Source organism: Atractosteus spatula, chromosome 4 (assembly GCF_055471065.1).
Source record: "Atractosteus spatula isolate fAtrSpa1 chromosome 4, fAtrSpa1.hap1, whole genome shotgun sequence".
NCBI classification, from domain to species: Eukaryota; Metazoa; Chordata; class Actinopteri; order Semionotiformes; family Lepisosteidae; genus Atractosteus; species Atractosteus spatula.
In genome coordinates, this window is record NC_142709.1 from 2058137 (window position 1) to 2080093 (window position 21957).

Below are 21957 nucleotides of genomic sequence, written 5' to 3' on the forward strand. Positions count from 1 at the left end.
CCATGATCACTCTGGATGAACTGCAGAGAACTACAGCTGAGGTGGGAGAGTCTGTCCATAGGACAACAATCAGTCTTACACTGCACAAATCTGGCCTTTATGGAAGAGTGGCAAGAAGAAAGCCATTTCTCAAAGATATCCATAAAAAGTCTCGTCTAAAGTTTGCCACAAGCCACCTGGGAGACACCCCAAACATGTGGAAGAAGGTGCTCTGGTCAGATGAAACCAAAATCGAACTTTTTGGCCACAATGCAAAACGATATGTTTGGCGTAAAAGCAACACAGCTCATCACCCTCAACACACCATCCCCACTGTCAAACATGGTGGTGGCAGCATCATGGTTTGGGCCTGCTTTTCTTCAGCAGGGACAGGGAAGATGGTTAAAATTGAGGGGAAGATGGATGCAGCCAAATACAGGACCATTCTGGATGAAAACCTGTTGGAGTCTGCAAAAGACCTGAGACTGGGACAGAGATTTATCTTCCAACAAGACAATGATCCCAAACATACAGCAAAATCTACAAAGGAATGGTTCACAAATAAACGTATCCAGGTGTTTGAATGGCCAAGTCAAAGTCCAGACCTGAATCCAATCGAGAATCTGTGGAAAGAGCTGAAAACTGCTGTTCACAAACGCTCTCCATCCAACCTCACTGAGCTCGAGCTGTTTTGCAAGGAAGAATGGGCAAGAATTTCAGTCTCTCGATGTGCAAAACTGATAGAGACATACCCCAAGCGACTTGCAGCTGTAATCGCAGCAAAAGGTGGCTCTACAAAGTATTAACGCAAGGGGGCCGAATAATTTTGCACGCCCCACTTTTCATTTTTTTATTAGTTAAAAAAGTTTCAAAAATCCAATAGATTTCGTTCCACTTCACAATTGTGTCCCACTTGTTGGTGATTCTTCACATAAAATAAAAAATTTATATCTTTATGTTTGAAGCCTGAAATGTGGCAAAAGGTTGAAAAGTTCAAGGGGGCCGGATACTTTCACAAGGCACTGTATATGGCTGGACTGACAAACAAACTTGAACTTGAACTTCTCATCAGGGCGTAAGGTTGTTTTGCCTTCGTCAGAGGTTAGAAACAGTACTTCAGGAGTTTAATAAGCCCTTCCGCCTGCCTCAAGCTCTGACTGTGGCGCCTGAGCTTTTGGACTGATGGCGGAGTTTCCCTTAGCGTCACTATTGCTTATGAACAGTGAGGTAGCAGAGCACTGAAATATAAGTTTTCTCTTCAAAAGCCACAGGATGAGTTTTGAAATAACAGCATCGCTGGCGTTGTTTAAGCCAAGAACACAAACCCCTGCCATTTCGCAATTTTTCCCACTTGATTAGGTCTAAATCTCCCTAGGCTGTGTTGGCAGTGTTCACCAATGGAAACTGCTGTGCGTCTTTGCCAGGCGACCTGTAGAAATGTCCAAAAATCTAAATCTCCGAGGCTGGCTGCCTTCCTAAATGTCTGGTTTTCACAGGAAAATAAGAAAGCAGGGAATGTTATAACGGCGTTGAATGCCTGCATGGAACTCTGGGACATGGTTGTGCGGAATTCGACAACTGGAACTCCACATCTTTTAGGAACTGTAATTTCAATTGGTTGAATTGACTAATGCAGACATATAGCTATCTGCTCTAAATTATAAAAAAAAAGATAGCCATAGAGAATATAAACCTTTTTGCAGCAAGCATTTGCTTAAAATCCCTGTTTTAAATTGTCAGAAATGTACCTAGTGTTTCCTGTAAAAGCATGGTTTGGAACAATGAACTAGCAAGAAAAAAACAAAACTTGCTGCAGTGATTTTATGTGCTAAATAATGGAATGTAAAAAAAATAATTACAACTTACCAATGAAATTAAAAAACATTTTCTCACACGTATTAAGATTTATATTTTCTTTTTTTATTTGAACATTTTCTAAGGTAGGTGTTATTAGGAGGGGTTGTCATTAGTGAATTCTTGTAGATGTGACTCTAGGGGTGCCTGGTTTTGTGTGCATTTTGTACCCACAGTTCAGCAGTTTTTGGAACGTGTCAGTTGTCTTGCATAAATACAACCCATTGTTGAAAAAGAGAGCAAGGAAGAGGTGAGAGAGATGGAAAGAGGAGAAGTTGACACTGTATTTTAAAACCATATCTTTTCCACTGCTCTTCCAGAACTCACTTACTGTATATAACTGGAGAAGTTTTGTAAACATGATGTGTGATAGTAATCGGTGCTTTGTTGTTCTTCTCTCAGGTTTCTATCCTTAAGTTAAAATATGCTTGTAAGCAGCTGCCGCTTACCAGAAACATGGACATGCAAGTTGCCTCCAGCACTGAGATCATTTAATTTCCCTGCAGACTGAGGCCATCAAGTCAGGGTCTCCACATGGTCTCCTATGTCCTTTGGAATGTACTGTATGTCTCCTGGTTTTAAAATGTAAAATCTGTAGGCTTTCCTGACAGTAATGTTTCATGTGAACCCTTGTAAACCAATGTTATCTGAATTTCTATATTTGAAAAATATTTTATGTTCCAGTATTCAATGCCCCCCCAAAGGGTATTGCCACAGTAAAGTTAAAACTGCTTCAAATTGCATATTAATGCTTCAGATTCAAGCAGTTTATATTTGTGGTCTTTTAGATTTGTCTGAATATACTGTCCTTACAGTATATGTTTTGTGTTTGGGTAATTTGGGTAATTCCATGCATACATTTCATCATATTCTGCAATTTCCCTCACGGGATCAATAAAGTATCTATCTATCATATTCGACAACCAGCCTTCTCTATCCAGTGTTATAAGATAAGATCAGATCACTTTATTGGCCGTGTACAGTTTCTTGCATTAGGAATTTGTCTTTTCACATACCCCTGCTTGCTCTCCATGAGACACACAGACAGGGAGAGAAGCTTGGGGTCAGAGCGCAGTGTTAGCCATTTATTTGGTGCCCCTGGAGCAGCTGGGGTGAAGGGCCTTGCTCAGGGGCCCAACAGAGTAAGATTCCTCTGCCGGCCGTGGGATACAAACCGGCAACCTTCCAGCCACAGGCGCAGATCCTGAGCCACAGAGCCACCATATCACCCCCTGACTCATCATAAGTACTGAGACGTTTGGTTTAGAGAAGTTTCAGGGTGTAAAAGTGAGTATTTGATTGATGATTCCTTTAAAACAGTCACTTCATTGTCTAAGTCTGAAAACTACTGAAGTCGCAAAGTACCAAGTAAAGGTTTATAACATGCTGAAAAGAGAAGAAAAGAAACACAACGTTTTGGCTGTGGAGCCTTCTTCAGGTGTGAGAAAGAGAGGAAAGTCAGCAGCTGATAAAGCAGTGAGAACAAGAGCTGGGAGTGGAGAGGAGGCAGGAGCAGGAGAGAAACAGTGTGGACACTCAGGGGGTGTGAAGTTGAGAGGTGTGAAGTCAAAAGTTGCAAATGAATAGAAAGGATTAGAGAGGAGAAAACAAGTCTGTCTTTGAGAGAAGGGAGAAGGTGTGATCCTAGTTTCAGGATAATTTTGGTTTTGAATGTCTTTCTTCAATAGGAGTTGAGAAACCCTTCTTTGAGAATGCAGATGGAGAGATCAGTGTAATCATGGCTGTTAGATGTGAAATGAGAAACTATGGGCTTGGAGAGATCTTTGATCCTCACAGCCCTCACACGTTCTCTGAAGCGGTCTCCGAGTCTCCTTCCTGTTTCCCCAGTGTAGATGGCTGGGATGCAAGAGAAGCAGTAAATAAGGTTGCTGGAGGTACAGGATGTCATCTGAGTGATCTGGAATTGTCCAGAGGGGCCTTGAATGAGTGTGGTATTAGATATATATTTTCAGGTGATGCAGCGAGTTCTGTTGCAGGGGAAAGTGCCTGGTGTGGATGGTTGCTGAGGGCGGTCAAGGGAGCTGTGAACAAGGTTATGCAGATTAGGTGGCTGGTGATATGACATGATGGGGTGGTCAAAAAAAAGAGTACCAGTGGAGGGTCGTCCTGTAGGATGGAAAAGTTGTCATTAATGGTCCTGGGGACAGAAAGGGTGTAAGGGTGGAAGGAAAGCACCAATGGAATGCGGCTGTGAGGCCAGGAGTTCCTGATCGAGTTGATGATCTGAGGGCTGTTTTTGGCTCTGGAGAGGGCCCTGTCAATAACATGGATGGGGTATCCTCTGCTGATGAAAAAGCCATTTTGAGGGCTTGGTTTTGGAAATCCATGTCGTTGCTGCAAAGTTGTCGGAGCCTGATGAACTGTGGAAAAGGGAGAGAACTTTTTTTTATGCCTGGGGTGAAATGAGCTGTACAGGAGATAGCTGTGGGTTTGTAATAGACAGAAGTAGAGAGTCGTGGATTATTAGTGGAAATGGAAGAGTAGTGGAAGATATGTTAACTGTATATTTGAGGGACGGGTGGAAGTTGAAGTGATGCAGGAAGTGCTCTAGCTGGTCATTAGAGCACATGGCAGCACCGAAGCAGTCTTTAATGTATCGCCTGTAGAGGCCAGGGACAAAGCCAGTGTAGGAAGCGAAGCAGCATTCTTCTCCCCAGCAGACAAAAATATTAGCTTAGCTGGGTCCCATCCTGGTGACCATGGCGACTCAACTAACTTGCTGATAAAAAAGGTTATTGAATGAGAAAGCATTCAGTGTGAGGACCAATTCCGCTGAGTTCAGTAGTTTCTTCAAATGTGAAATGCTGACATGGATTTCATTGAAGGGATTGACTTGGTTTGCGATCTCACTCAAGCAGGTTGGCGGTTTTCTGATGAGCTCTGTGGTTTTTCAGGTAGAGGTGTATACTATAAACCTGTGACACCTGAAGAAGGCTCCACGGCCGAAACGTTGCGTTTTCTTTCTTCTTTTTTTCAGCATGGAATAAACCTATTACTTGTTCCTTTACTATAGGATGATACTATTATCAGTATCTTTTTCTTTGAAAAGGAACGATCTCGACTCTTGACTTGTCTTTGTATTGATGCTGTTCTTGATGTTCCGAACACAGTTCATGGCCATGTTCTGTAGTAGTAACCTGTGTCTGTTAAATGCAGTTTAGCTGTTCAGTCTTTAGCTGTTCAGTGTGTTCCTTGGAAGGTACTTTCTCCTTGATTTACTCTGTCTGGTTATTTTGATCTCCTTTGATGGTATCACGTAATCCTATTGTTAAGGAACAAGTAAAGGTTTATTTCATTCTGAAAAGAGAAGAAAAATGTTTTGGCTGTGGAGCCTTCTTCAGGTGTGAGTCTCCACAGGTGTCTGGCTCCACAGCCGAAACTTTTTTCATGGAATAAACCTTTTCTTGTTTCTTTGCAGCCTATGCATGGTGATGCACCTCCCTACTTAATCTTATTGTTATTAAATTTTAAAAAAAGGAGACAATCACATACATCACAGACTTAATTGGTTGGATCAGTGCTTCCCAAATCTGGTCCTGGATGAAAAACTGACTTTTAATTAGCTTGTTTTTATGCTCAGCCCTGAATGTCAAAAATACCCTACTTCAGTGGTACATGTGTGGAGGTCACAAGGCCTGTCCTCCCCTAGATTATGATGTTATTTCTTCTTAAATGTGTGTAAGATTCCAAAATAAGTTTGTCAGGTTTTGCTTACCATAAACTATAACCATAAACTCACATAAAACTTACCTGACCTTGTTCTTAGTTATCTTCTTTTATTTCTCTGAGCATGGTGCTTATGAAGTTTTTACTCCTATCCCTGTGTGCTGTGGTTTGTTTAAATCTTATGCTCAGAATGAGTGGGAATTCAGATTAGGCAGTGTACTTTTTATATTTCCAGACCTTCCCTACCACTAACTGAATAGACTTTTCAGTTTGACAAGGCCTAGCTGTTGTGGTTTGGACAGGATCTTGTTGTGGTGAAGTTTGATGGGTCTGCATGGAATGTGGAATATACTGTAGGGCTGTTTCAGCAGAAAATGAGATTTAGTAATGGACTGTTTGTCCTCAGAGCCTGAAAGTTGTGTTCAAGTATTTGTTTTTTTTTGTCTTGCCGTAGAGTGTTTCTTATGAGCCTAAACACTTGAGGTCTACAGTACATTACTGTGTTGCAGTTATTGCAAAAACCTGGCAGCGATTGATGTTTAAAGTAACATGTAAGCCTTTGTGTTCATACCACAGTAAGAGTACTCTTTTATATAGCAATATACTGTATTGTATATCTGCATTGCTTTCTCAAAAATGTGTTTGCAAGTGCCCCATCCCCTTTACGTATGCATTAAGGTGCTTTAATTAATCATTTGTTGCACCTCCATGAAACCATCAGGGAAAACACGGTTTACCTAAATAATATTTTAAAACCAGGGTCACACAGACTGCTGCTGCTCCTGTAAAGCAGCTAAAATGGGAAAACCCATGTTGTAAATAAATGATCTGCAATACTGTTTGTAGCTTCACATTTGCCAAACGGGTGGGGTGTCTCCTTATCCATGATATATGGAATATTTTTTTAAGTGAATACATAAGGTAAATAGGAACAAGTAATAGGTTTATTCCATGCTGAAAAAAAGAAGAAAGAAAACGCAACGTTTCGGCCGTGGAGCCTTCTTCAGGTGTCACACCTGAAGAAGGCTCCATGGTCGAAATGTTGTGTTTTCTTTCTTCTTTTTTTCAGCATGGAATAAACCTATTACTTGTTCCTTTGCAGCCTACGCATGCTGACGCAGCTACCCATTTGAACTACATACTGTAAGTTAAATAGTCATCTTCATTAGTCATTAGTCTGACAAGCTGTTTCTTCACTGGCTGTAGACACAAAGGAATATGAGAAAGGTCACAGATGTGAGACAACTGTTGTTTGACCACTAGAAGATGAGTGATGAAATAGTGCAGGATTCATTGAACACAACTCTGGGTCACTACCAGCAGCATTTTGTGTCATTGAGTTACATTTTTTTCTTTATATGTATAGTGACCGTCTTTTCTAGAACATTGAAGGAAATGTAAATGTGTAACCACAAATTTGAACAAAATGGAGCACCCTGCTGTTGTTCCCAATACAATACTCATTATTCTGTTTTGCTGCCTCATGCTATAGTAGTGTTAACCTGGAGGTAAAGATGAGAGGAGGGAGAAGGTATATTTTTACAAAATTGGGAGCTCATGTCCTGCAAGTTGTTACCATATTTCACTGTTTTCTCTAATTAATTAATCTAAAAAAGATAATAGATGGTACCTGATGGTACGTGTGACACAAACAGTTGTGTGCACAAGCTCAGAATATTGAATGTGATTTTGTTTGTGTTGCAGATGATGAAGCATGCCTGGGACAATTACAGACAGTATGGCTGGGGACACAATGAGCTCAAACCTCTTGCCAAGAAAGGACATTCCACCAATATTTTTGGTAAGTCGTTTTATGGTTATAAGGTTTTTCATATTAAATAATCTCTTGGTGCTGCAGTGGCTATCTGAGATTGTGACAGAAACATAGTTGTGGTGACCCTTATTCTATAGCAGTGCCTCCCTCAGATAAGGATTTAAAAAACGTTTGTGTTCCTTGTTGCATGCTGAAATGTTGGTGCACAACAAATCTGCCATAAGCTTAGCCTTATGCATTGTTGTTGTTGTTTTTTGGATGGATGCTGGAGCTTTCTCCAGTTCATTTTCAATATATTCTAATTAAAAGATTGCATGAGAAAGATTAGCTGGTATTTTGCAATGATAATTTGACAATTTGAGCATGTGCAAACATTTCTTATTGATCAAGGTGTGAATGCACTTGAAATGTTTCCAGTACTGCAGTACTGAAAGTCCCTGCTGTGATTTCAAATAACCTGCAACGTCTTTACAGCTCCGGCAGTGTAAAATGAGAAGCCTGTAGCATTGCAAACTTTGCAGTAGATACATTTACAAATCATGTGTTTACTAGTGCATCATCTGTCCTAGCAATTGGAAGGCTGCGTTCTTGGTACGTCTGCACATATAGAGACTTGGTTTTGGATGATTTATAAATCAAATGTCAGTCTCAAGTGGACACTTCAAACCTGCTTGCAGTTACAGTATGGGCAGGATTGCATTACTGAATCTGGCCTCCTTTCTCTCTCCCGCAAGCGATTAATATTTCTTATTACAGGACCCTTGCTCCTTCAGTCATAAATATGAGACAAAGTCTGATTCCCTCTGTAAGATGGAATGATGACACAGAGGCCATGGGCCAATGTGTCTCCTCAACACGGACAAGAGCTCAGAGCATCTTGGCAGCTCGCTACGCCCTTTTTTCCACCACCTGCGATAAAATGGGTTTCTTGATGGTGTCACTTTTTCTTACCACATACAAGGATTGTCCACGGTTGGTGTCTGTTCCAGCAAAAATGTAAACTCCGGAGTAGCCCTTAAAGCAGCAGGAGAAAAATATGGGGAAATGTATCCATGTCTCACATACAGTAGATCCGTGGCACTGTAAACAAATTACTGTTGCGTATTTTAGACTAGCAATTAAAATCTGTCTCAATAACCCATGAATTAGAAGTATCAGTCAGATTAAAGGAAGCATAAAACAGCGCTGCTCTCCTCCGCAGAAGAAAATTGAACAAGATGGACCTGACATGGCATAAAACAGAGCTGTATGTTGGAATAGGAAAACAGGATTATTATTCTGAATATGTGATTGTATTGGGAATGTAGATGACATTGATGCTTTTTTTTAAATAAATGAGCTATACAGGACTAATGTGTTGAGGTCTTTTGAATTTTTTGTCATTTTACATTTTTGTAAATGTTCATTTTTAAGTCTGACATAATTTTTAAATCACTTCACTAAAGGAATCTTTAAGCAGTTTAGCAACTCCTTGTTTCTCATTTCTGGACCTGTATGGTCCATTTTCGTGTACTGCTTGTAATACCAATGTCAGGGTACACGATGTGTTGTGTCACAACGGTTCATAACAAAAGCTTGTGTGGCAGACGGAGAATGATGCTTAATGAATTTTAAGGAAGGCTTGTTTTCCTGACTACCACACTAAAAGGTGAAAGATTGCAAGTGTCAAGCACTTCTAATGAGCAGTGATAGCGTACTTAGTCTCCGGCGCCTTTGCGGTTTGAGTTGTAATTGGAAAGTGTGGATGTGGAGCTGTGACATTGTGCTAATGGCTGTGATGGCAGGGCGTAGGTTTGAAACAGTAGATGATGTCATTTTCTTTGTCTTGTACCCATTTGGGGCTTCACTTATGATTCATTGATACAGAGCAATAAGAGCAGTACGTCAAATTATAGATAACTGCTCCTGGCTATGCAGCACGGTGCAATCCTGGTCTTTTTAAAATTACATTTTAAGTACTACCATCTTCCAGATGCTATTAAAATTAGCTCCTCAGCACTGTAAGACTACTAGGGCTCAGGGCTGAACATTACCATTGATGCTGACATCCTGTGTCCGGAAAAAAATCTGTAATAATTATGATTAATACCATATTCTGAAGTGTTATTTGTATGTCTATTGTTAGTGGAAGTGCCAGATGATACTCATTTCTCTGTTGTCCACAGGCATTCACAGGCTAATCTTTACGTTTTCACACACAGACTGAAAAACAGTGCTTTAGTGCCAAAACTGTGAAGAATCCAACTAGATTTTTTTCATTTCTTCTAATCATGAAGTGGTTGTTAATGCCAAGTGTTTTAATTTGCTGAGTAAAAGCTCTGTGAGCCCTGTAGTTGTTTTTGTTTAGAAAAGTCCCCCTAACCAGTCAGCTCACTCACTGTGATTTCACCTATTGACCCAAAAAAGATTAACTGAAAACTGTTTCAAAAAAACATAAAAATCGGAATCATGTGAGTGGTGATCATGGTCATGAGGAACCTGTCTTACACTCTTCATAATTTGATTTTAAACCACCGCTGGAAATATGTTTGGAGTTGCGAACCCCCGGTTTGTGATGGCCAGATGCCAGCCGGGAAGGGCTTTGAACGAGCAGCAGGAGGTGACACCAGTGAATGACCGAGCTCTCATCACTCAAAGTGGCACAGTCCACGTCACATCACAGTGCAAACACGAGGTGAGGCTGCTGCCCCGCTCGGCGAGGCCGAGCAGCGTTTCGCTCGCGGCAGGGTGCTGGGCAAACCTTGCTGTCTCCGTCGACGCCGTGAAGACACACTGCCAGGTTTAAACGGAAGTTAACGTCTCTCTCTTAAGAGAGGGGGAGGAGTTTAATTTGACAGTATGTACATGTACATTGGAATTCGTATTTGCGCTGTACTCTTGGGATGTGTCCAGTACAGTAGACAGCACTTTAAAACAACGTGCACTGTACATTACAAAACAGTAAATAATAATAAATAATGACAGTACAACAAAAGCACGATAACATACAATGGGCAGTACACAACAATAAACACACAGGAGAATAGATACGAGGTAGTCCAGCAAAGAGTACAGTGTGCAGAGGTGCATTGAATTCTGCGGCACTGTGCAGTTCGCTGTTAATGATGCGCACTGCCGTAGGGTAGAAGCTGTTCTTAAGCCTAGTGGTCCGGGCGTTAATGGTGCGGTGGCCCTTCCAAGAGTGCAGGGAGCAGAAAAGTTTTTGTCACCGGGATGGGTGGGATCCTGAATAATGGGAAGGGCTTTATTGCGATGGTGCGAATCTCATTGAGTGATGGTAGGTCACATCCTGTAATCCTCTGTGCCGTTGCCACAGCCCTCTGTACAGCGACTTTGTCTTGTGTGGTAGTGTCGCTGTACCATATCAGTGAGGACACGTTCTGTGGTGCTGCAGTAAAAGCTCACGAGTAGCTGCTTCCCCATACTGCATTTCTTTAGGCACCGCGGAAAGTGGAGACACTCTTCTGCCTTTTTTAGACTGGCTTCCGTGTTGAGAGGCAGAGATCTGAAGTCCGTAACGTTGTTATGATCTTGTTTTTGGACTCTTTTCAGGATCAGAACATCTTGCATAACCTGTTACTGCACAATCTTTTTATACACCCCTTTTTGCAGGAAAGCTAGATTATTTTGCATATTATTTTCTGACTCTTGACATGATCTTTGATTTTTTACACTGAAAAAATGTTCCCGTGACACTGGAATCTTATCATAAACAACAGAATGTTCCCAGCCTTGCTAACAAATATTATACTGTTGCCATTTCTTTTTATACTAACAATAAAATAGGGGTGCTTTAATTTTATTGTGCTGTTAATCTTCTTATAGAATATGGTGCAAAAGTGAGGAAATAGCGTTTGTGGAAACAAGTTTGGTGGGATAAAAATCGCTTTTATTTCAGTTTATGCCCCAATAACTTTTGATTCAGATTTCTCTACTTCACTGAACAAATTATTAGTCCTCCCTGAAATATAGTTTAATCAGTTTTTATATTAGCTGAATTAATTATTAACTAATGCCACTAATATGAATGCTGTATTTGGCCCCAGCTATTGAGAACTCATGTGCACAGCCAGGTCCCTCACAGAATATCGCCTCTGTTGCTTTGTGCAGATTTGCATCTGTCCTTGGATGTCCTCTGTGCTTGAAGCCCACTTGCCAACGGTTTTATTTTTTTGTTAAATCTTCTCCTAAGATCGATTTCTTTTTCACATTAAAATCCCTTTTATCTCAGTTCTCTAATGTGGACATTCTACGAATAGTTGTTTCAGCTCATAATGCAATGTAGTCTAAGGTAATATTTTCACATGTACTGAGTAAAGCATCATATAATAATGAGTTTCAGTGCTTCTGTGCTACAGAATAACTTGCATTTCAGATCAAATCTGACCAATTTTTCTTTTAATTGTATATCAGTGAGCGATACTAGTCTATTATGTGACAAAATACGATTTAATCAGGATTGCTACTATATTATTTGTCTCTTAATAAATGGAATTAACAAATTCCAATTATTAATTTAAAAAATAGATCCTGCAGCACACATTAAATGCTTCTTCTCTTTGTTGACCTTGAATTGGATACCACTAGGATACCACTAGGAAAAAATTCAATCTTTTGCTCAGATGGCGTGCAGAGTTTCTTATACATAAGGATAGTCAGAATCATCATTTCATGGCTGAAGACCGTGTCATCTTCTAGTTTTAAGACTCTCTGAAGAATGAAAGCTTTACAAATATTCGTTCTATTAAAACCTCAAGAGGTAATCGCTGACCTGATTCTAGTCAATTCTGAATTTTGATAATTTTATTCAAAATAATATAGCTCTGACATTTCACATGAGACATGCAAACAGTTTCTTGAAGGCATCCAACTGTGACATCCCTAAGATATGCGGTCTCTTTCCGTGACTGAGAAAAGACTCTCTGAAGAACAGGAACAAAAGGAAGTCCCCTTGGGTCTAATGGCACACCTTTTCTTTGTCTTTTGAAATCAGCTTGCTAGCTGAGTTGTTGCAGACAGCTATAGAAAGGTATTCCTGTACAGGAGATGTCAATGTCAACAAGAAATAACCCAGGTATTTCCTAATTATTAAGGAAATTGACCCCACTTAATGTGCTAGTTATAGCCTCATGTTCCTAATAAATGCAGATGTTAAACTTTGTGACAAAGTCTTGAGGCTTCAAAATCGTTATTACTTCCCGAGAGACGTTTTTCAAATAGACTGCTTGTAATTGGCTATTACAAAACCTAGAATCTCCTCAAAAGGTGCCCGGAGATAATCGGTTATTCTTCTCTGATGAAGACTCCCACGATTTATGAGTAGAAGAATAATCTACAGACTACAGTCAGTTTAGTAATATAGTCAGTTTTTATATCCCATCTCATTTGGACTAGCCAGTTCTGTGTTTATGCTGACTTCGTGTCACATGATCGCTGCAGCTTCAAACAGAGTAGAATGCGAAAGTTTAGGCAGAATCCTCTCACCTGCCCAGCTTTTTAACATGCAGCTGACCATCTGTCCAGTACAGATTTGCAATGACTGAAGGAGAACCATGTTGCTGCCTCACAGCACTGCAGGGTTCACTGTATTGCCGGAAGCAGTCTGTCTAATCCCAGCCTTTCCTTGAGTGCTGTTCATCCAGTAGTTTGCTACCTGCTGGAGAGAACTTGTACCCATGACTTCTGTGTCACAGAGCTCAGCCAGTGCACAGACGAGCAGCTTTGCCACTTGACCCCCAGGGGAGCCTCATAAGCATTCGACTTAACTAGCAAATGACTGAAACGTGCTGTTGATTCATTTGTAAGTACATTTACTGTGAGTAAAAGAGTAGTTGTATACCTGTATGTGTGTGCCACTGCTGTCTGGCAATGCTTTAAAAAGCCTCATTGATATGCCCTATTGCAGGGACTTGAAGCAGATTGGAAGCCAATTTACACTGACAGAATCCAGGGTCAGCACAGCTCTTCCTTCACCAGACTCATTTACATTCATTTTCAACATTCATGAGCTCGTTTGTGTACAGCAGGCACAAATTTCCAGTCACTGAATATTTTTCTTTTCCTCAGGCAGGTTTTTTTTTCCCAATGATCTGTCATTAGCTGACGGGAATCACCAGCGAGTTTAAGGCTGCAATAATTTCTCCTGTTCTATTTGCCTGTGTAAAATTCTGCTGTGTTGCTGTGGGAACTCACTAATTGTATTATACCCACTGCGTTGCTGATGTTTTAATAAATGTGTCAGTGGATAATGCCTTTTGTTTGGAGCTGAAAGAAAGAAATAAAGCAGCTGTGGTGGATGTTGTTTGGAGGAATTGATAACAGAGTACTAATTAGCACAGTACAACAAAAAACCTCCTGTACATTATTCCAAATACAATGACTGCTTTCAGGAGGCTCGCTGACACATTGTAGTCTTGCTCAAATGAGTAAAACCCATGAAAAGTGATGCCTTTTGTAAGTAGTGGTTTCAGATGATCAAATTGATTTTGCAGAAAGGGGCCTCTTACCATTTTAACTGCGCACAAAACCAGTAGCCTAATAGTTCACATATTACTTGCTGTGTCTTTTAAAATGTTGAATTAAAGAGCTAGGAAAATCACATGTAATACAGAATCTATACTCTCATTGTGTCATAGAGCACACAGAAGTGTTTTCATGTGTTTGTTTCCTTTACACATTGCTGGATGTCTCCTGTGTCATATCGCACAGCTGCACTCCGGCGTCTTGTCAGTTGTGCCTCTGTTAATTCCAAAATGAGTTTTCAAGCCTGCAATTAGCTATCTGCATTATTAAAGTGTTGGTTTGTTTCTCTGTCTTCAACTAAATACATTAAAACAGTATGACAGTTCTGTGTTGGTGCTTAAATCCGCCAGCACCTCTGGTTGCTAAGATTTTTCACAGGCCCTGAGCTATGTGTGGAACAAAGGACATTGTTTTTATTATTAATGCTGAATATTACATGAACGAGATAGCATAAGTACTTTGGTTGTTTTCAGATGGATTCCTGGAATGAAATAGTAGTCACTGCAAATTCTTAAATTGATCTTTTGAAGAAAAGATGGTGCTTGACAGCCATATACATCACATTGTATGCCTGTGCCACAGCTGAATATTCATTCTCACATTTTATCTGGATTCCAAACCCCCTCCAGACACAGACAGAGACGTGAATGTTTGTACTTGGTCTGTCACTTGCCAACACAGGTGTATTTGATCCTTGGCAATTTAGCCTGATTGTTTTTTCCATGTTTTTGTGACATATACCATATTTGCCAAACTGTTTAAGTTTTTCTGAATAAAAAACAAAAATGCTAAAAGGCAGCTGCTAAAGTAAATGGCTATCAAATCTGAAAAAAAAAATTAAAAGCAGAAGAAAATCGAGAATTTGAATTTTTGGAAGTTAATACTATACTTGTTAGACTTTTTAGAAGTAATGTAATGTTCTACATAATTTAATCATTTTCAAGGTGAATTGTACAGTATTTTTTAGTCATATTTTTCAAAAGAAAAGAAGAGAGACGAGTGTTTTTCAGGCCTAATCGGGGCTGAGGTGACAGGTCGCCTTAGAAACCCAGGGGTAGTGATAAGGAGCAAGTGGAGGTTGATTCCATACTGAAAAAGAGACAGTAAGAAGAGAAATGCTCTTTCTGGTTTGAGCTCACACTGGCTCTGTAATTAAAGCAGTTCCACGTACTCCTACATGTACGTCTCTCTGCGCATTCTGAAGTAATGTTGTAGCACTGAGTTTGCTGCTGAAACTGCAGTGTTGTACATGTGCACTTTTGGTCACTACAGCCAGAACTGGAATCCATCTCGCCAGTCTCTGGCATGGCACAAAATCACACTAGGGCTGGTTTGTCCCAGAAACCAATGAGTATGTCTTACAGTACAGTATGTCTTTAGACTGGAGGAAGAAACCCACACGAGCATGGGCAGAACATACAAACTCCACACAGACAGCGCCCTGGGGTCAGGAATTGAACCCGTGACACAGGCCTGTGAGGTTAGCAAAGCTCCTGACTGTGTCACTGTGCTGCGCTGTTCATAATCATAGGTAATGAAATTATTTGTGCGATGTAAGAGTTAGGAAAATAAGAAGGTTTTTAACAAATATTGAAATGTTAGTTAGTTATTTTTTTATATCCAAAGCATTGTGCTGATTTTTATAGTAGACATCCTCGTACCAGTGCATGCTGTGCACTTCAGGAGAGGGCTTAGGCTCTGCTACACTCAGTGCTGGCTTACGTCAAAGAAGGAGACAGCGGATCCTTTCTGGAAGAACAGAAACAAGAAAAAGGCACAGCAGGTAAATGCGAGGAAGAGGAGAAAGTCTTCAGTTCATAGGTTGTATACAAGTCAATAACCATAGAGTTTAATAAAACTTCACTGTAAATCCTCTGCTCTTTTTCAGTTCTGAATGATTTGAACCAGCAGAACAAAGTTGAACAGTACCTGGCAGAAGTCAGATGTGCCTGTTTGTGAAGGCGCTGGTACAGTAAGGACTTAGTGATTGGGGGTCAGCATTATGATACTGTTTAAAGGCAGGGAATGAAGGGGCAATATGTACAACATAGGGGCAATACACATAAAATCCCTGTTTTCTTTAATATGATAGTCATTTAACAGAATACAGAAGCTATTAATCCTATCCTAAACATTGTCAATGAAGATCTGAAATACTCCCTACTGTGGCTCTGAAGTAATGCCGCTTGATTAATGAACAACAACAGATAACAGCGAGTTCCAAAATAATAATAAAATGCCCAAAGATCTTTTATAAGACCAAAATAAAATAAAATAAAATAAAATGTTTCTTTAAGCCATTTTCATGCTGTTTGTTAGACCTGTTATTGAATGATATTCTGACAATAAGTAAAACAAAACCTATTTATAAATAGTTCTAATAAATTGCTTTTTCAGCTTTGCAGAGATTTGGGTGAAATGTTGCAGATATTGGTGAAGTAGCCCTGTTTAGAAAGTGCAGTTTACAGTGTGCATCTTAGACCCAGTTTGTCTGGGCTTATAAAAACTTCTCCTGCCACGATGTACGTAGTTTTAGGTGAACGCGTAATATATGAATAAAGGTCTGCAAAATAATGTATTGCCAGCTTGGTTTAATTTACCAGAAGTGTCATGGGAAAATAGGTGGCATCAATCATTGGAACCAAACAGCACTGTAAACGAGACAGACATTTTCAAATGGACACCAGCAAGTCCCTGAAGGAAGAAATATAAATTTCTTGTTTAATAGTATCAGCTGCCTTGGAACGCTTCTCGTACCTTGAGGGGAGCCGTAAACAATGTGTGTGGGTTTTATATGAAGCTCTGACAAACCTTTGAAGGAAACGCTTGTGTTTGCTGTTCTGTGTTCTAATAAATATTATAGATGAAATGGAAGGGGAGCTGATTGCAAGCTGGTATAAATACCACACAGAGTGAGCAAAGCCGGAAATCGTGATCTGGAAATTGTTTTATGCAGCTACTGTTTTCCCTTAGGTTGTCAGGTGGTTTTCCATTAATAAACTCTTTAATTCCAAAACCAGATTTAGTGCTGGAAGGCAATCTAGAAACTGCTGTGTCAGATAACACGAGATAGAAATACTGTCTCACTATTGATTTGCCCTCAATACGGACAACATTATTTTGTATTATTTCACTTGTAGGGTACAAAACAGATTATAGTATGGCAATACTAAAACATAAATTCACAAATTAACATGTTGCTCAGTTGTAGTAAGAATGAGTCTTCAGTATAGTTCCCCATTGCATAACTGTGATAAAACAAGATTACAAAAAAGACTGGTGTTCAAATGAGTAAAGATGATATTTCTTCCCATTTCTAAAAAAAATAGGGATTTACAGAAGAGTTTAAGTGATTGACGGTTCTAGAAATGGGTCTCAGACTGCTTTAAACTCCAAACACATCCTTGCTTGAAAGGTTTTAGACTTTGAGGTACAGTATACAGAGCGAGGGAAAAAATATAAATAAAGAAAAATAAATACAGGTACATCGTTTTGGACTCTTGCATGTGGTTAGGTTGTTGATGCGATTAAATGAGACAGACCCTCAACAGTGCCATAAACTGTATCGGCAACATCATTGCATGTAAGAATGTTTACAATATTTAACTTTGTAATCAAGCTAAGCTGCAGTATATAATAGTAGATAATACAATTTCAATCTAAGTAATAAATGTACCAGCTAAGTAAAAGTGATAGTAAGTGACACTGGGATCAAATGAAGCCTGACAGCCACACAAGCAAGTCTCCCACAGTCCCACTCCTCCACTCAGGACACACTGCTGGTGTGGCTGCGGTAGAAAACAGTTTATCTGAGCAGTTTACAAACCTGATGTCTGAGTGTGTGACATTAACACCAACCCTTCCAGATACCATGCCCACGGTGGGCACTAGCTTTGATAAAAGTCAATTACAGCACATTAATTAAAAAAGAAACCTTCGCTTGAAAGCCACTTGTTTTTTTTTCCTGTTTAGAGGTGTCCTTGTTATAACCATTCTTCTACCATATCTTAATTTATTTAGTGTCTTTGGTGCTAGGAAGTAGCCCTTTGGTTTTAAGAGCAGTCATAGGAAGCTATTCCCAGAGCAAGACACTCCCCTCCTCTCCCTCAAACACAGGTGTGGGGAGATAGGCTGTCTTTTAAATTAAAGGGTATTTCACTTTCCCTATCACTTCTGTTTTCTACTGCCTAATGAGGCACCATCTTCTATGTAAATCGGTAGTGGCTAATAAAAATGAAAGCCATTCTTCCTAGACGACATTAGGCGAACTGAAGAAAAATCCGAAGTTTTTTATTATCTATCGCAGAATTGCAATTTGCTGTTCTTTTTGGTCCATAAAGCTTTATTTTTTGTCCATTGGGAAATTAAGAATGCATTTCCATCACCTTCCTTGTTTACTTGAAGTCTGATGACAATCTGTGGCTCTACCTCGACAGGAGGGAAGCAAATCGATGTGCCAGTTGATGGATTGACACAACAGATGTCTCGTACATGCTCCAGATAAGTTCTGTTATTTGGTCACAGCATCGGATGAATGTAATGAACTCGGAATATTCCTCTCAGCCTTCGCACTGCGACAGGTTTAGTCAGTCCAGTCCAAATAGTATTTCCCTCGGAGCAAACTCCAACTGAAAGTTGGCTTCGCTTGCAGCAACACTGTTGCAATCTGTCTCATGTTTTTATTTAAACCGTGTCCTCTGGGGGATTTCCAATGGCTTTAAAGGATTTCTCTGTTGTCCTCTAACCTGCTGTTTTATGAGATGGGGCTTGCGAGTTGTATAAAATTAAAACCCCGCCAAATCTGTCAAGCGTTCATGCGTGTACAGCCAAGCTTGGCAGACCCCTCCGTCTCGGACTCGTAGTGTGACCTTGCCAGACTCTCCCTGCTGGTCCTTCACCAAGGAGGCCCAATGGTGGTGAATGCATTGAAACCGAGCGCGATGGTCAGAATAAACTATTAGCTATCAAAACTCTTAGAACCCGACCTGCCCTGGGTGAGCTGATTGCAGAAAACTTGTTTACGATGATCAGTTAAAGCCGGAGCAGGAGGCTCTGGTTGGAGGCCTTTTTAATGAATCCCAAAGGCTCTCGCATTAAACCACGACCCTCCGCTGAATCTCGTGGCTCGAATCGGATCCACGTGTTCATGCTTGAATGCTCCTTTGCATCTTACCTGGTTTTTAACCTTTTTACCAGGCTGTATGTTCATGGCATCTTCTTCTGCTTGGTTTCCTTGTCAATGAGAACCTTGTTCCGAAGTTCTGGAGACGTTAGATGAGTAACGTGCTGGAATTGTTTCACTGGATTCTCTCATGCTGCTGTTTTGCATTTTTAGCTTTCAGAAAATGAGGAATGATACATGTGCAATGGTCTTTGGGGTTAGGGGTTAACCAGAATATTCTTGTATTCAGAAATGTCCTGTTTGTCAAGTGTGGCTATGAAAGGCCTTTCTTGCCCATAATATGTGCAACAATGCCTGACCTTGTTTATGTGTATGAGAAAAGGAATGCTTTCAGGATTTTAAAGTTGTACATACAGGATTTAGTGCTGCTCAGACTTCAGTGGACACTTCTTGTTTAGAGATCACTTCTTGTTTTTGGACACTTTTTTGTACGTGTTAAAAAACAAAAGATACAGGTTTTGAAAGATAGAAAAACAAGTCTCTTCTCGAGGCATTGCTGGAGAAAAGGTTACTGACGAATGAAAATAAGTAATTAAACTAGGTCATGTGGGACATACAGTACATGTAAAAGTAAATTGTAAAAACATTGTAAAAGTATTGTATACTGTAAGTCAAAACTGTTTTAGAACGCAATTACCCTGCAAGCTGTAGTTTGTGTATATATATATGAAGTACTAATATTCCTCTATATTTCATAGAGGCTTATACTTTCTGAAATTTTAAGACCACCCTTAAGTCTGAAATTCAATTAACTTTTTAATTTCCTAAATGCAGTCAACAAGACGATAGGGATTTCTTCTCATCCTTCTGGTTAAGAGTAAATTCAATTGCATATACTTAAATGGGACTTTAAATAACTACTGTATTTACTGATTAACCTAAATTGATATTAAATATTAGGCCTGGTGAAGTACAGATAATAAAATGTAACCCTCTAGCAGAAATAGAGTCAGCTCCATTTCGGTTTTCCATGTGTTATGGTTTTTCCATGTGTACATTTTAAACAATATAGCATTTCAGGTGTGTTTCCGATTGGCATTTTGTTAGGCGAAGTTATCACTCTGTTTGAAGGGGTCGGATGACGGCCCGACCCAGGATGTGCTTGGAGTCGACGATGTTGAATGTTCTCCCTCCTTTTGTCAGTCTCCTAGCTCAGACTTAAGATGGGAGTTTTCTCGTCATTGCTCTTATCTGCGTAAAGTCGTCCATTCAGTCAGTCTTGTCAGCCTGTGCTGTCCGCAGAATCCCCTGAATTGTACCGCAGGCTGGCTGTGCGATGGAGGTTCCCAGTTCTGGCCTCACAGGTGCACTTGCCTTTGTTGGACTTAAATTTTGAAAATGCCGGCAAAACCCAGGCAGCAGTCTCACTTTACTAGTGAAGGTTTTGTTGAGCTTTCCTGTCGCTCGATCGATATCTGGCTTGTTACGATGCAGCAGGTCCTCGAGCTGTGAGCGTCTTTGTGCTGACGCAGTTGAGTTTAACTCCTGCTCACAGCACACCTTGGCTTCAGCAGACGGGAGGGCGCAGAGGCTCCGGCCATGTGTCTGTCTGCTTGCTGCCTCCACCCCATCCCGGCCTCAGCTGTCTCTTAATCACCAGTGCTTTGTTTTAAGACTTGGGTGAACAAGGAGCGCGGTCAGGTTAAAGGCAGGCTTTTGAGAACATTTTTTTCATTAGGCCCGTACTTTGTGAAGATGGTGATGCTACAGTGACGTCTTGTCATTCACTTACCTCCTCTGTGCACCCTGAGAGGACAGTTTTAACAAGGATAAGTCAGGGTATTGCAGAATATGTTAAATGCCTTAAAAGATCACTTGCTTGACTCCTAAGACAGGAAGTGTTTTTACTTGGACATAAAGTTTGTCGTTTTGTATTGCAAGTGTGAGGCCACCAAAGATTATTTTCAAAGAATAACAGAACAGAACACTAGCTGCTTAACCTACTTTTGAACAAGTTGGTTTAATTATTTTTTTCTGTTTCGCCTTTATTGTGAAAAACTGCTTTTATATGTTTGCATTTTACTGAGAAACACTATAAATATTGGTCCTCATTCAAGGAGTTGACCAGATTGTATAATATCTACATAACCTTATGGTTTGAATTCAGCTCTTGATTATTGTTGCTTAGCGAAGTGCAGCCGCAGTGTTACTCCCTGTAGTCTGTTTTTGTGCTAAATTTTAAGCCGAGGTCCCCTGCATTCTCCCTGTTTGTGTGCTGCAGACGTTTTTTCACCTCAGCTCATTTTCCTCCTTGAAAGCTATTTTGTGTCAGGGCTCAGGCCTTCGTGTAGCTGTCTTTGTGAATCTAACCACGATAATAGCTCTGGGTTTTAGTGGTCATCTTGCTTTGCTATATACAGTACGGTACATAGCTCTTGAAAGAAGTAAGCCTACAGTTCTTGATTTCTTTCTTGCTGTCATATTTACTGTATGAAAACATTGTAGAAACTGAGATTTTGCATTTGAAGCTAATACAGCAGTGTGTTTTTCTTTCAATGCAATGTTTCACCATGGTTAATTTCAGTTTCAACGTCCGTGCATGAACTATACATTGGAGACTTTATAATAGCACAGGCCTCGGGGACGGAGCTGTTTTACCTTCACAGTGTGGATGGGGAAAATGCACTTTAATTCGTTTTACTGTGGGAATTACTCCCCTGCATCTACGTCTTTGTCATTCATGCACCCAGAGGATGTTGGGTAATTTTAAACCAGCACTTCGGGAATTCTCCATGTCCTCTTTTTCTTATTTGACAATACTGGAAACATGTCCCCTTGGAAAAGGAAAACAACCTTTAGAAATATCACCAATACAAATACCAGTTTCTAATCCTCTTACATCAGTGAGATTTTACAATAAGGAGGATACCAAGAGAGCAGATCGAAAGGAAATCCTCTGAGATTATATTCATTTGATGAAGAGAAGAGTGCTGTTTTACATTTTCTTATCCCTTGGGTG

At 40.2% G+C, this 21957-nt stretch overlaps 1 protein-coding gene across 1 annotated transcript in view; it reads left to right on the top strand.

Moving 5' to 3' along the window:
* Positions 1 to 21957, top strand: part of man1a2 (mannosidase, alpha, class 1A, member 2) — a 158578-nt gene that overhangs the window by 57170 nt on the left and 79451 nt on the right. The window contains exon 4 of the mRNA XM_088912864.1: positions 7225 to 7321. Within this exon, the coding sequence (XP_088768990.1) occupies positions 7225 to 7321 (97 nt within the window). The remainder of the gene's footprint in view (positions 1 to 7224; positions 7322 to 21957) is intronic.